Source organism: Panthera tigris, chromosome B3 (genome assembly GCF_018350195.1).
Source record: "Panthera tigris isolate Pti1 chromosome B3, P.tigris_Pti1_mat1.1, whole genome shotgun sequence".
Classification (NCBI taxonomy): Eukaryota; Metazoa; Chordata; class Mammalia; order Carnivora; family Felidae; genus Panthera; species Panthera tigris.
In genome coordinates, this window is record NC_056665.1 from 55,024,844 (window position 1) to 55,039,568 (window position 14,725).

At 43.6% G+C, this 14,725-nt stretch overlaps 1 protein-coding gene across 1 annotated transcript in view; it reads left to right on the top strand.

Annotated features, from left to right (window-relative positions):
* The first annotated feature begins 2,598 nt into the window (after positions 1 to 2,598).
* The window catches only part of FBN1 (fibrillin 1), a 233,148-nt gene continuing 221,021 nt past the window's right edge, over positions 2,599 to 14,725 (top strand). The window contains exon 1 of the mRNA XM_042988929.1: positions 2,599 to 2,762. Within this exon, the coding sequence (XP_042844863.1) occupies positions 2,599 to 2,762 (164 nt within the window). The remainder of the gene's footprint in view (positions 2,763 to 14,725) is intronic.

Consider the following 14,725-nt stretch of genomic DNA (forward strand, 5'->3'; position numbering starts at 1 on the left):
AGCAAGCATCCAGTATTTCTTCCTCATTGCATTTAACAATTGGGTCATTATTTTTTCAAGCTAAGTTTCCCTGTAGACTCTGCTTTGTGAGGGAAAACGAAACAAAACAAAACAAACATTCTGCCTTGCTCACCAAGAAGCTAGGTTCAATCATGCACCAATTGGTACATAGCTGGTGCTCAGTAAATACATCTTGGATGAATGATCTCCTCTACTCAATCAAGGATGTGTGACCAAGCCTCCAACTCATTAATCTAAGAGAAGTTTTACAGGTGAGACTTTAAAGTAGACCACATACTTCTAGGACTATGACTTCAAATGGACTCATATTTTTGACAGTTTCACTGTTTTCATCTTTAAGTACACTTACCATCGCCATTATAATTCTGCGTGGTCAACATTATTATTTCCATCTTACAATCGGAAAGTAAATAACTTGCCCAGGTCCTTGTACCCTATTATCTAGGCACAAACAGTTGCGAATAAGGAAAGCCCCCTTCAACAAGGTTCCTGTTTGTGCTGAGTTCTTTTTCTTCTGGCTTGACAGCTGTGGCTGCTACACGGGGATTTTCTGGGGTCTCTAGTTCCAGCCGCCAGGGCCCACGGTGCGATTTCCTGCCTTCCGAAACCTTTATAATGTACAGGGAACACTGGGCCTTATCTATATAAGGATGCTGTAAATACTGTATTCTCCAAAGTCACTGTGCCTTGCTCGTCCTGGAAAGGCAGCCGTGTGTGTGTGTGTGTGTGTGTGTGTGTGTGTTTGGGGAGGTGAGCTAGGATTGTCTAGGAGAAGCCCAATCTTAGCTGTGGGCTGGGCAGGAGGACCATTGCTTTACCACCCCCATCCCAAATCTCAGCTTGCAACATTCACAGGCCTCGGAATCAGAGGACTCGCACTCAGACACTTGGAGCATCTTGGATTCATCCTGCGTGCCTTGAAGTGAGCCTCAGAAGAGCTGCCTCGAGTGGGCTCTCGACGTCCAGGGGGCATGTGCCAGCGGCGGCGAAACCTTCCACGCCCGCACACCAGCCCCTGCAGCTCCCTGTGCCGCGGCCCCGCGACGCGCCCTGCCCCAGCCTCCCGGACTCGGGTCTCCGCTGCGCGCCCAGCCAGAGAGGAGCAGTGAGGCGGCGCCGGGGAGGCGCGGGCAGCCAGGACGCGTCTCCTCTCGCGCCGGGGTCGCCGGGGCCTCCGGTGCCGCCGTCTCCAACGCGCGTTCTTGGTGCAGGTGGCACAGCTTTCCGCGCCGGCCGGGCTTCCCAGATCACGGGAGAGGCTAATCTCGGGTCTAGACCTCCCAGCGGCAGAGAGGGCTAAACCGCTACTCCACTTCTTGCCATCCCCCCAGCTCCTCACCCCAAAACGAAAAATCCCAGGCCGGGCAGAACCTGATCACCTCTGTCTCCTCCCAGCTGCGCTAATCCTGCGAGCGAGCGAGGCCCCCGCGCCGAGGCGGTGGCTGGCAAAGGGGAGTGGAAAGGGAGGATGGATGGGGCCGAGGGGTGGGGTGGCGATGAGGGGGATGTAGGAGGGGGTGTCATTTTCTTTTTCTTTCTTTTTTTTAAAAAAGTATTTCTCTCGCGAGAAACCGCTGCGCAGACGATACTTGAAGAGGTGGGGAAAGGAGGGGGCCGCGGGAGCCGCGGCAGAGACTGTGGGTGCCACAGGCGGACAGGCGGCCACAGCTGGGACAGCTGCGGGCGGAGCGGGGCAGCGGCTGCCGCGGGCAGGACCGAGGAACAGCCGCCGCCGCCTCAGGAGCCGGAGCCGCCGCTTCTCCAGTGGGTGCAGCCAGGGTCCCGACAGGGGTCGGGCGGCCACCGGGGGCTGGAGCTGCAGCCACGGAGGCTTTTGCGTTTGCGCCGCGCCGAGGGCAGGGACAGGGACTGGGTGAGGGGCTGTCCCGGAACGTCCACAGCTGGCGCCGGCCCTCCCCTGCCTGACAGCTTCCTGGCCCGGGGCTCCCGGTGCCGGGCTCCGCGTCAGATGCTCGGGGGGCGGTGGCAGCGCCCGGAGCCGGCCGGGGACGGCGCGGCGGGTTTCCAGCCCCGCGGCTTGGCGGAGAGGGCAGTCAGGGAAGTTGGGGCGTTCAAGCGCGCATCGCGCGCCTTTCGTGCCATTAAAAAAAAATAAACCCAGCGAGCCGGCTCCGGGGTTTCGAACCGCTCGGGACATGGGTGCTTTGAGGCGCGCTTTTCAGGCGGCGTCCGGGAGGCCGAGAGGCTGGCTGGAGCCGCGGCCGGCGGGGGCCTGGGCTTGTCGGCCAGCTGTGGACCAAACGGTCTTCACTTACCCAAAGTAACTGCGCCACGCTCAGGCGGCGCGCGGGCTGGGCTCGGGAATGGGGACCCCAAGGCTTCAGCATCCCGATGCCCTGAACGTCTCCCCCGCCTCGGCGATTTGTCTGTTGCAGCTGGCAGGGGCCGCCTGAAGTGGGAGCAGCGCCTGGAGAAGGCGGGAGGAGCCCGGCCCGGGGGACGGGCGGCGGGAGAGCGGGACCCCGGCGGCGCGGCGCGCTTTAGGGCGCAGCGGCGGCCGCGGATCGAGCCCGGGGCGCGGCGAGAGGCTGCGGGAGCCGGCGGCCGCGCGGCATCATGCGGCGAGGAGGGCTGCTGGAGGTCGTCCTGGGATTTACCGTGCTCTTAGCGTCCTACACGAGCCATGGGGCCGACGCCAATTTGGAGGCTGGGAACGTGAAGGAAACCAGAGCCAGCCGGGCCAAGAGAAGAGGCGGCGGAGGACACGACGCGCTTAAAGGGTAATGGAACGGGCCAGCTCCTTTGGCGTGGGTCTCCCCTCCCTCTTCTCCCGAGTATCACGATCCAGAGGGAACGGACAGGGCCGATTCTTGACACCGGAAAGATCCTTGAGAAGATCTCCTGGGGCTACCTTAGAAGTGCAGGGGGTGTCCGGCCCTCGCCCAGTTCGAGGCTAAACCGCTTTGCTGCAACGCTTTAAAGATTGCTGCCCCAGAGGAGATGTCATGGTGAAAAGGAATCTTGGGCCATTGTCGAGGCCGATTTTTGGAGGCGAGAAGGGTTTTTTGAGGAAGAAGGGGAGGAGCTGCCACTGAGAGGCGAGGAGAAGCCCATTCCTTTCCCTTCAGGCCAATTCCGGTTGTGTTCAGGGCAGAGTGCTTGCCTCGTGGGCACCTTTGCAGATGCTCTTTTGGTGAGGGGGTAAGGAGGGGAAGGGATTCTAATGACAGGCAGAGAAGACACAGTCAATGGTTGGCTCTCCACCGAGTTATGCTTATGAAAATTACGGACTGAATTTTCTGGTTGATACTGCCTTTGTGATGTCTGCACTGGAAGCAGAGCAGGGCAACTTTTTGAGAACTTGGGTTCTTTTGGGTTCTCACGGGCTCTTCATTTCATTGGGGGCAGTCATGCTTATGTGGACGGCCTTAAACGGGTGTTTTTAACCGGTGATGTATGTGTGATGTACATGGAATTGAGCATTTCCCAGGCTTCCTAAAGTCCCTATTACAGGAAATGTTTCAGCAGGGAGTATTTACACTAGGCAGGTTGATGGTATAAGGACTGTCAGTTCCCTGAATTGAAGAAGGGTGGGAATATATTTCCCTTAAAATTGTTCAGATTGAACGAAAAATCTGTCCTTATGAGATTGTTTAAATTCAAGCCCCCGTAGAAGTAGTAGGATAAACTGTAAATTTTATCTCCTTGGAGGAGTCTGTGAAATGACCCCAGGCAGTATGCACATACAGAGGTTCTTTTGATTCTCATTGTTGCTTCTTTTTGAGTAACTCTGTAGCTTGATTATATGATCCCGAGTCATCAGGTGATGGTGTCCAATCTGATATGCGGCTGAACGTTTCCTTTATTCCTTTTTGTTATGGGATATTTTAATGAGATATATGTAATAAAATTTGTGTTTGTATGGCCTAGGTGGGGGAAGGAAAAAATGCAGTAAACTGAATGGACCAGTTTTTGAGTCTTGGTCTAGACCAGGGACAAGGTGATTGCCAGGGCCAAGCACTTCGGCTGCGGTAAAATATGCACGATTTTCTGGCCCCGGGAAATAGTTATGATTAATTTAGTTCCATCTTGGCCTTTGTGGAAAATAAATCCAGGATTCCAACAGTGCAGGAAAGGAAATTTGCTTATCATGTTAAGCCTGATTCTGATTAGACAGCAGACATGCATTGCTGTGCAAGGCCCATGGCAAGTTCAACACATGGACTAAAACTCTGATTTTCATACGTTCTCAAAAGGACCTGATTTAGTCTAGTATTTTTCCTTAAAAAAAAAAAAATCTCTGCTATATATATTATCATAATAGCTCAGCTCAATGGCATTGCTCCTATAGGAAGAAAGGAAGTGGGGTTTAAATTTGTGGATGAAAGTCTGCAGGGAGACATCAGGCCCAGCCAGACATTTGTCTCATCTCTGTGCTAACACCAACCAGCCTGTTTCCTTGGGAGGCACAAACCCAATGTGAAAACAGAAACTGAGCTTTACTTTGTTGCTTAACAGAATGTCCATAGATTTGCTCATACCACCACTTATTTCTCCTGGGTTTTCCTTTTTTTTTTTTTACGATTACAGGGCAACACCTCTCTGTGTCCTTCATAGTATTTGGTTACTAACATAGATGTTACTCTATTGCGAGCTATTCATAGAGCCTTCCTAAAAACGTGTTATTAATAGAACAGTGATTATGAGTGTGCCTCATTCTCATGTTATCTATAAGACTTTACATAAAGATTTGAAAAATAATTATATTTAACATTTGCTGTGTAATATATCATATACTAATATAAAGGTTTTTATTTTTAGGCTTCTCATGTTAATCTATAAGGTTTTATAGGTATATGTAGATATATAGATATAGATATATGGGGAGGTAAAAAAGTAATAATTTAAAAGGATATACAGTTAAAAGTCTTTCCTTCTTACCTCTCAGACACCATTTTTGTAAAACTATTATAGGCATATGTATGCATATTGAGATATATATTTGTATACACGTACATACATATACGTATATGTATACTGCGTATCCTATTTAATACATGCAATATACTGTACATACTGTTCTGAACCTTGCTCACTTCTGTATATCTTTAGTGCCTCCATCTGTTAATTCATATGGATCTACCTTGTGCATTCTCTTGGTGCAAAGAATACCATACATGGCTGGAACAGTTCCCTAATGATGGCTCTCTGGATTATATTATTCTTTTTTTTTGCTATTTCCAAATTCTCCTACATGCCTATATGTGTACATGTGTAAATTTATATGTGGTATAAGTTAATAAAAGTAGAACTTCTGGAGAAAAGGTTTTCCCGTAGATTTTAAATAAGTACCAATTCTGCTTTTAAATTTGAATAGCATTTAAAAGGTATTTTCTCTGCTTATGGCTCTTAGTCTCCCATGAATAAGTCTTTTAACCATGCCCTGCTGTATAAATCATCAGGAAAAGCATTTGTGGGTAACGTTTTTCCAGTTATTGCTTAAAATTTCTATTTTTTGCTAGTTAAAATATTGCCAGCTTCAAAACTAACCTCTTTGACTGCAGTAAAACCTGTTGACCATTTTGATGGAAATGCACAATTTCTGAAGTGAAAGTGATTTGTAACCCCAAGTCTGCCTGATGCCCAGTTGGTGGCAGCAACTTTCAGCACCTCACTAATATTTCCTCTGGTTAAAATGTGCTTTAAACTCACCAGTGTCCACTGTGCACTCATCTCGTCTCTTCCACCAGTATCTCCTTGTCTTTCTTGGATGTGACAGGTGACTACGGAATTTGCCTTGGTCATCTTCTTGGGATATGTATCCCTTTCCTGTTCGCACCCCGTCTCACAGACTGGGGATGTGCCTAACTTTTCCCCCTCAGAGACTGTAGTTCTAGCTTGTCTTCTTCTCTTCCATCCTCTTGCAGGTGTTTTGTGTGTGTGTGTGTGTGTGTGTGTGTGTGTGTGTGTGTGTGTGTTTTCCCCTTCCCACTGGGCAACAGAAGTTGTTCCACAGTGGAAATTTAAGCATCCTCAAGTTTCTTCCCAGCTTTCGCTGTGTTTTCTTAGACGAAATTGCCAATTTCTGTTTTTACAGGAAATCCTTTTTTTATGGAATGAGTGTGGTCCCCATTCACTCTGCAAAAATCGCATTTTTCTCTATTTTGAAAGGAGAATTTTGGAAGCTTCAAAAATGTTTTCAAATAATACATGTATAGTAGTTTTCCTTTGACTGGGGCACTGCTTAACATGTGTGAAGCGACTTTATGAGAAACAATAAAATCCTAGATTTATTGTTCGAATTTCAGTTCACAAGAATGTTTCTCAGCTGAATTCTTAACTTCTGTGATTAGGCCAAATGTGTGGGAGACTATTTGATTTAAAAAAACACACAGCTCTACTTGAATAGCAGTAGTTAGGAACCATTTATCCTAATAAATAAATATTTATGTTATATATAATGCATATATATTATATATAATATATTATCATATTTATAGATTTATATTATAATATATTGTATTATAATATATATTATTATGTTATGTGTTATATATAATAAATATTATTAATATTACCTTTTGCTTTAGCTCTGAAATAGGGAAATATTGCAGTTTCCTGTCAAAGGGGAAAAAAGTCTTTAGAGTGAAACCCATTTTTCCCAAATCTGATAAGACAGATTGAGAATTTCTATCCTTGTTGCCTGGTTTATAAGTGTATGACACTGGATGTATTTCACATAATTTGTCCCCTATTGCGTACTTTTTTTGTCTTTGTTTGTTTATTTTTTCCAGAGGTCTTGTTACCAGAAAAATCCACACGGGACAGTTGGTACACAGGGTAGATTATGTGCTGGCAAACTCCAAGGGATTAATTACACTGAAGTCTGTTATGCAAATAAAGAACTTTAACAGGGGACACAAAGTTCTGTAGACTTTATAAAGTCCATTTACTTTACAAAGAGGACTTTAAGACTTCATCTGAAGTCAGGTAGGCTAATAATATGGGGAAAAGACTCCTGCAGTGGTATGGTTTGTCTTTGTATTTATTGAAAAGGTTAAGCTAAAATATTGCAATACCTTTAAAAAAAAGATATTTTTAAATAGAAGTTTTTAGCAACTCCACATTTTAAATTAGAAGATGGACACAAAATACTGATTTACGTTATGACTCATTTTGTAGCATTTAAGACATAGAGGTTGTTTACAAAAACGCGTAAGTTGTTGGTATTGCATGTTAACTAAAACATATATCAGCCTACCGTGAGATGAGGTCGAGGCTGATGGAAAAGGAAGTGCAGACATCCCTCCAAGCTTATTAGGAATTCTAAAGATCATTGAAATATTCCTTTGTTGTCTTGTGTGGCTGATGATTAAAAAGATTATATTATTAGGCCAATGACGCTTATCAAGCAAAATACTGAACAGATTATTAGGGTATTTACCCAGACTTTGTTTGCTTTTCCCTTCAATAAAACAAACAACCAATTTGTGAAGTTTAACCTTTGTTTTGATATGAATATAAGATTTCAAATATTTTTTGGAAATAGAAGGAAACTATATTAACAATTTCTTTGCATCTAGAAACCAATCCCACGAATGGGCCCTACTGATGCAACTTAGAATTTTTTTCCATGAAATTTTTTTTAAGAAGGCTGAAATCAGGCCGGAGTTATATGGCAGCCGTTGTTAAGCTTCATTTTCCCATCAGATTGTAAAATCATCAAAGGCAGGACTCCTATCATAAGATTTTAACACTAACTGATCATTATATGGGATTTCAAAGAGTTCATTAATTCAGGAAGCCTTGATTGAAGGCCAGCCTGAATTTAGCTCTGTGGAATGCAGAGACATCCAGCCTGTAGCCTGCAGGAGCTTCATATTTGGTAGGAAAATTCAAATCCATTATGGGAAGGACCAGGAGTCAGTGGGAAGGTAGCAGAGGGCATGGGGTGTAGGATTAAGTAAAAACAAATAACAGCAGGACGCCTGGGTAGCTCAGTTGGTTAACCATCCAACTCTTGATTTTGGCTCAGGTCATGATCGTATGATCCATGAGATCGAGCCTCGCATCAAGCTCTGTGCTGACAGTGCGGGGCCTGCTTGGGATTCTGTCTCTCCCTCTTTCTGCCACTGCCCCCCACAAAATAAATAAATAAAAAACACCTTAAAAAAACCCAGAAATGACAACAATTATAGCACTAGTAGGTGACTTTTAGATGACATTTATGTCCCGGGCGCTGTTCTCAGTGTTTTCCATCTGATAACTCATTTGATGCTCACAGCATTTCTGTTGGATGGGTCCTTTTATTAGCTTTTATGGCTGTGAGAGCCGAGGCACAAAGGTTAAATTTTAAGGACAAATTCTTAATATTAAGTTTTCTTTCTCCATTAATTTTAGTTATGGTTTTGGTTTTTCATTCCACTGATCAAAAATGTAGGACTAAGACTTTGGTAAAATTCCACTTAAAATTCCTAATATTCTTTGTGCTAGTTCACATATCCCAAGTATAGTTAATAATACACTAAAATTTGTCAAACAAGAAACTTTCCCTAACATTTCTACAAAGACACTAATAAAATACAGAAGGAATCATAGAATGTCACAGTTGGTGAGGTCTTTGGATGCACATATATTTTAGTATTATATTAATTTATATTAATATATTATATTATATTATATTATACCTTGAACTTTTACTAAGGGTGGTAGGTAACCATCACAGGTACTGTCCTGCATTGCCCATGGTTCTGAATGGGACACGTTCCTCATGATGTCATTCAGAATCTTTTGTTCTCATGTCCTATGTGAAAAATTTGTCAGAATAGAGTTGGAAGAGATGTTTCTCTTTTCAGTGGAAACTGTAATGCGTGTTAAGTTTTTAACCAACATGATAAATTATTTAATTTTTTATGTTTCGTTTTTTACCATGGTTGCCTTTAAGCTCAAAGCCATTAATATAATGTAATTTTTACATGAGATTGCAGTAATAATGGTAAATATTAGCAAGCTCTGGTATATCACTGAGGTTTGCACTTTACATACGTTAATTCATTTAATGTATAACTTCTTTATGAGAAAGATTATACCTGCTTGCCCATTTAATAGATGAGGAGATTGAGGGATACAGAGTTTCAGTAATTCCTCTGGGGACATAAACTAGTAAGAGACAGAGTTGGGAAATCTGGCCTCACAGTCAGTGCTCTTAACCAGTGTATTTTACTGCTTCTCAATTATAATAAATCTTATACCTGGTAAGTTTATTTCTTTCTCCCATACTCTTGATACTTTCCTTTCCCCAGAATCTTCCCTATCATTGCTGTGGGAAAGACTCAACATCTAATGAAGGCAAATGCAGTCATATGCCAAGGGAAGCATCACTGTGGGAATAGGATTCATCAGAAAAGACTTCACGGTGAAAGTCGGTAGGGGTTGGCAAACAGTGACCCAAGCCCTGTTTGTGTAAATGAGATTTTATTGAAACAAAGCCATGCCCATTTGTTTATATATCATCGACGTCTGCTTTCCTGCTGCAGCTGCAGAGTGGAGTAGTTACGACAATGTGTGGCTGGCAAAACTAAATTATTTGCGACTTGGTCCTTTACAGAAAAAATTTGCCGACCTCTCGTCTATGTGATAAATAAGTGACTATCTACTAGGACTGAGAACTTCTGGAAGGCAGAGTTCTTGTTTGTTTTATTTATCACTATGGATACTGAGGAGCTGGGTATGTGGTTAGTGTTCAATAGACAATTTTTGACTGACCAGTTTTGATTGACTGGTAAGGTAAATTACATACATTAGAGCTTGGAGGAAATAGAGGAGAGAAATAAGGAAAACAGTTGAGTGAAAAAGCTATGAAGGGAACGTGTGAAGGGACTGAGGGACATCGAGTATAGTTGGGCAGGGATTGCATTGCACACCTTCGAGGGGAACACTTCATAGTGTAGCCTAGGAACGTAGTGCCCCCTGGATTTGTGCAGTATGCAACTGCCTGTGCTTGTCCGTAGATGGTGACACCGTCAGGAGTGGGAGAGGGACTAAAGGGCACAAAATGTTACTATCTGATTGCTGTGAAAGGTGAGGATGGTGAACTAGTATGGGATTCTAAGATGGGAGCGTGATTAGATCTTTGCTGCTCTGGTGGATGTGTGAAAGGTGTGTGGCTTAGAGGTAGGGAGGCCAGAGTCAGGGGGACTGGGAGGCTAATAGAGGGGTCAGGGTGAGAGTGATTGATGGCCTGAGCAGTGGAGGTGGGGGAAGAGAAGGCTCATGTGACGTTCTAGAAGTAGCATGAGCAGTACTTGGCCACTTGGTTGGTCAGGAGGAGAGGCAAAGGGGAGGACACACCTACGGTGCCCCCACCTCCATGCGCCTTAAAACTTACTATACATAAAAACGATATAGCACCGTTAATAAAAAACTAAAGAGAAACAAAGCATCCCTAGTTCCTCTACTATAAGGAAACAAGCTAGTTTCATTTGTGAGTGTTTTGATTTTCTTATTGCTATGTAACAAGTTACCCCAAACTTAGTGGCTTAAAACAACAACAATTTTATTATTTCTTATGATTCTGCAGGCCAGGAATTTGGACAGGGCACAGTGGGGAATCTTGTTTCTGCTTCCCACAGTGTCTGATGGGGCTGGAGTGAGCGAGATGACTTCTTCACGTGTATTTCTGGTTCTGTAGACTGGAGCCTGCAGTACTGTTTACTTTGGTGTGGTTAATCTAAGGACAGAGGAGGGGAATAAAGGAAGCAAAGAGCCACTTGTCAGGCTCTGCTGGGTGCTTTCCAAGTTTTAAAGCTCTCCTCTGAGGCCTCCTGCCTGGGCCTGTCCCTGGGGATGGAGCCACTGAGTGTGTTTTTTTCAAATGGAGAAACTGAGCGCCAGGTGAAGTTATCAGGCCTTGCTCAGGGTTAAGTGTCTATTGGGCCTGGATGTTGAACAATAACCTTTTGACCTCTGGTCACATGCTTTAGCCCCACGAGTTGACTACGGAGCTGACTTCAATGACTGAGGGCTAGCTGGAGGGGCTCAGATGTGTTATCTGTGTCGGCTAGGTTCCTCGGTTCTCTTCCGTATGGTCTCAGATTGTCTCCTTCTCCACGTGTCCTCTCCACATAGACTCTCCAGCAGCACAGCCACACTTTTCACAGTGTACCTCAGGATTCCAAGAGCACAAAAATGGAAGCTACTAGACTTTCTTCAAACTTCGCCTGGACTGGCATGACCTGGAAATCCATGCAAGTCACAGGCCTCATCCAGACTCAAGGGCATGGACTAATAAGCCCTACCTCTTGATGTGTGCACCAGCATGTGTCTGCAGAGGGGGGAGGAATGTGGGGAGACATCTTTGGAGACTAGCTACCACAGTAGGGATTAGGTTTTTGAGAAGGTGATCGGATGTTTTAACTCTAACTTGATCAAGTCCCATTGACTTACTTCTTCATTGGAGATACTGCATTGTATTTTGCTGCTGTAACTTCGAATGAAAAATGCTACATGAAGAACGTATCTTCATGATCTGTTAGATTAATGTTAAGGACATTGTTCTTAGCTTGCCCACACTTCTGCATTTAAAGAACTCATGCAACCCAGGAATAAGATTACAGTTCCTCTTCAACTGGCAAATTTTGTTTTTTCAAATATGAGAATTAACAGACTCCTAAAGTTCCCCCCCCCCCGCCTTTTCCTTTAGCTTTTAAGACAGGGACAAATTTAATGCGTGATCACTTTAATTTATTAACTTAGGTATTTTGTGTATTTTGCCTTCCTTCTGTATGAGAGTTTGCTTTCAGCTTCTGTTAGTAGCTTCCTTTTCTTATATCTGTTGGTGTAATTTGCCTCAGAAAAATTTTTGGGGGAATCAGGGATTATAACTGACCAATAAAAATAGATATGCGATTGCCAATAGTTGGTATTATAGGGAACTGAACTCTGTTATTTCTGTCGTAAATGGAGTAGTCACACCGTTAATAAAATAAAATTAACATGAGGAGTACTGTCAAATTTGGATTGTAGATCTGCTGCTCTATTATATATTATCCTAGTTTTTATTTCTTGAGACTTTACCACTTTCTCAAGTGGTTTTTTTGTTGTTGTTGTTGTTGAAATTATCGCTGAGTCTATTTATTCAGCCCTTCCGAGCGGAAGGGAGAGAGGAAAATTCCCTATCTCCACCATTCCCAGCCGAAGATGTATTCCAGACGGCAAGCAGGCTCCGAGTTAGGAGAGCTGCTCCCTGAGACAAGTGATTTGGTTCAGTGTTTTGTTGAAGGGTTGTGAATTCCTAGACCATCAGTCATACTTACATTCAAATATAAGTATCCAAACACATCTAAGTCCAAATATAGTACAACCATTTTATGATGTTAGTGTTGGGAGACAGGATTTATGTGGGCCCTATGGACACATTATGTCTGCTGTTAAGTTCGTGGTTTTGAACTGAAGTATAGGAATATCTCTATTAATCAAGGGAATGTATTCCAGAGACAGGGTTTGTTTTCTTTTGTTTTTCTGTTTTTTCTCCTTTGCCTCCTTCCTCTTTTTTCTTCTTTATCATCAACAGTTTCTCCTTCTTTTCTTCATCCTCCTCCTCCTTCTTCCTTTCTTCCTCCTCCATCATCATCATCATCATCATCATCACCATCTCATCTCATCTTCCTTTTCTTCTCTTTGCAGGTAACTTCAGAAGCTGAGCTATAAATAAAATAGAGATGATAGAGATATTAAATAAGGGTTAAAACATTAAGAAAAATAAATTCCAAGTAAAATTTAAAATTTTTACTTGGCAGTCTTGGGATGTTTGAAAAGAAAAAGCAGAGATAACGATTTTTTTAGGAGAGGGAAGGAGAAGGATTAAAGGATGTGGGAGGTGACAATTGGGAGAAAATTCTAGGGTGGAGAGTGCTATCAGCCAGGGATCTGGGCTGGACAGAGCAGGTGCTGCATTCTTACAGGTATGAATGACAGCCCCCTCATTCCAGGTGACCTGTGGCCTTAACTAGCCTCCTCAGGGGACTGAGGGCTTCTGGAGGAGCTAGACCATAAAAAGAAAGACACTTGGATGTCAGAAAAGATCCCTGCAAAAACATTTAGAGGGATTCAGTGGAAAAGCAGGTTAATCCATCATGTATGATGAACTTCTGTGTATGGTGCCATGTAAAGTTTGGTGCATCCCCCTTTTCCTATGGATAATGGCTTATTGTTCACCATTTCTCCTACCCATTGGTACTAATTTATAAGATTGTATAATCAGAGTCTAACAGGTTGGTGCCTTTTATGGGTAACTTTTAAAGACTGTTCTTATTTGAAAGGTTTTTTTTTTTGGCATAGTTAATTATGACTCAGATCTTCCTTTATAGTCAGACCATCTCTCTTTACAAAAATACTATAACTTAGTGTCATAGTGGGACCAAGTCTAGAAACTTACAGATGCTGAAACCAAAGCCCAGAGAAAGTTCATTAAAAAGTGCTCAAGGTACTTATTTTCTTCCCTACTTCATAGGTGTGGAAGCTGAGCCACACAGTGGCAAGAGACAATTTAAGTAGAAGTATACTGTTGGGTACAAGATTATACCTCCTCTTTGTCTTCATATCTTAGAAAGGGTGATTGGTGTCTTGAAGTCCTCACCTGTGCTTCAAATAAGCACACTTCCTGCACTATGTAGGCAAGGACATTTGCCTTGTTCTTGTTTATTTGGCCTTAGGCAGTGCCATCAGCCTCTCAGTGGTCAATCCTGATGGGAAGGTGGGCACTAGAAATTTAACTCTTCAGTGCTACCTTGCAAGTCAACAGAAGCCTCCATACTAGGCATGGTTGAGTAGGATGGGGCTTTCCATTGGGGTAGTGGCTAGTGAGAGCAGCCAGGTAGGGGGTGGGAGAATAAGAAGGGGGAGGCTTCTCTGGGAATCTGAAGAGCAGCACCACCTCCTACCACCAGCACCCCACTCACACTTGTAACTGGCAATTAGAATGTCAAATGTCCTGGGACAGACCATAGCAACCTTAGGTCTGTAAGCTCTGACTCTTATCTTCTAACTTGCCTGACTCAGTTGTCTAAACTACTCATTTATACTTTAGATTATATTAAGAAACATGCCAATGAAGAAACACAAATCTTAAATTCTTGTTCTTTCTTCTGTATCATCTATCCCAATAATTTTAGAACATCTGCCTAAGCCAAGTGACAACTATTTTTGAGCGTTAACTGCATTTGAACAAGACCTAATGTTTAACTCTCAGAATGAACCCCCCATCTCAAGTCTGTTGATATTATAGTCTTTCCAATGGTTCTAGGCAGAACTACATCTGGAGTATCTTTCTCTCCTCTTACTGATGGGGTTAATGTCTAAGGTGATGTGGGCAAGTGCTTTACAAGGAGGGACTTGATATGCAACGTTCAAGTCGACAAATAGTTTTTAATCTATCATGGACTGCTGCTGCTTCACACCCCAGAGTTTAGGCCACTGACCTCAAGTTTGCAAATTTTATATCCCATTACCACCCTGTGAGCTCTATACTCCCTAGGGCCACATCGTTGGTGTTTTAGCTGGAATCTGAGAAAGTGTCTGAACATTTCCTGAAGAGTTGGCTAGGAGTGATTTGGCAGCTCAGTCATGAAAACCCGGAGCTAGTGGCTGGGGTATACGTTATAATTACCTCACACTGTTTCCTATTTGAGCCTGGTTGTGGGTAGCTGGGTACAGTGGGATTGCTTATGAGACTATATTTTAAAGG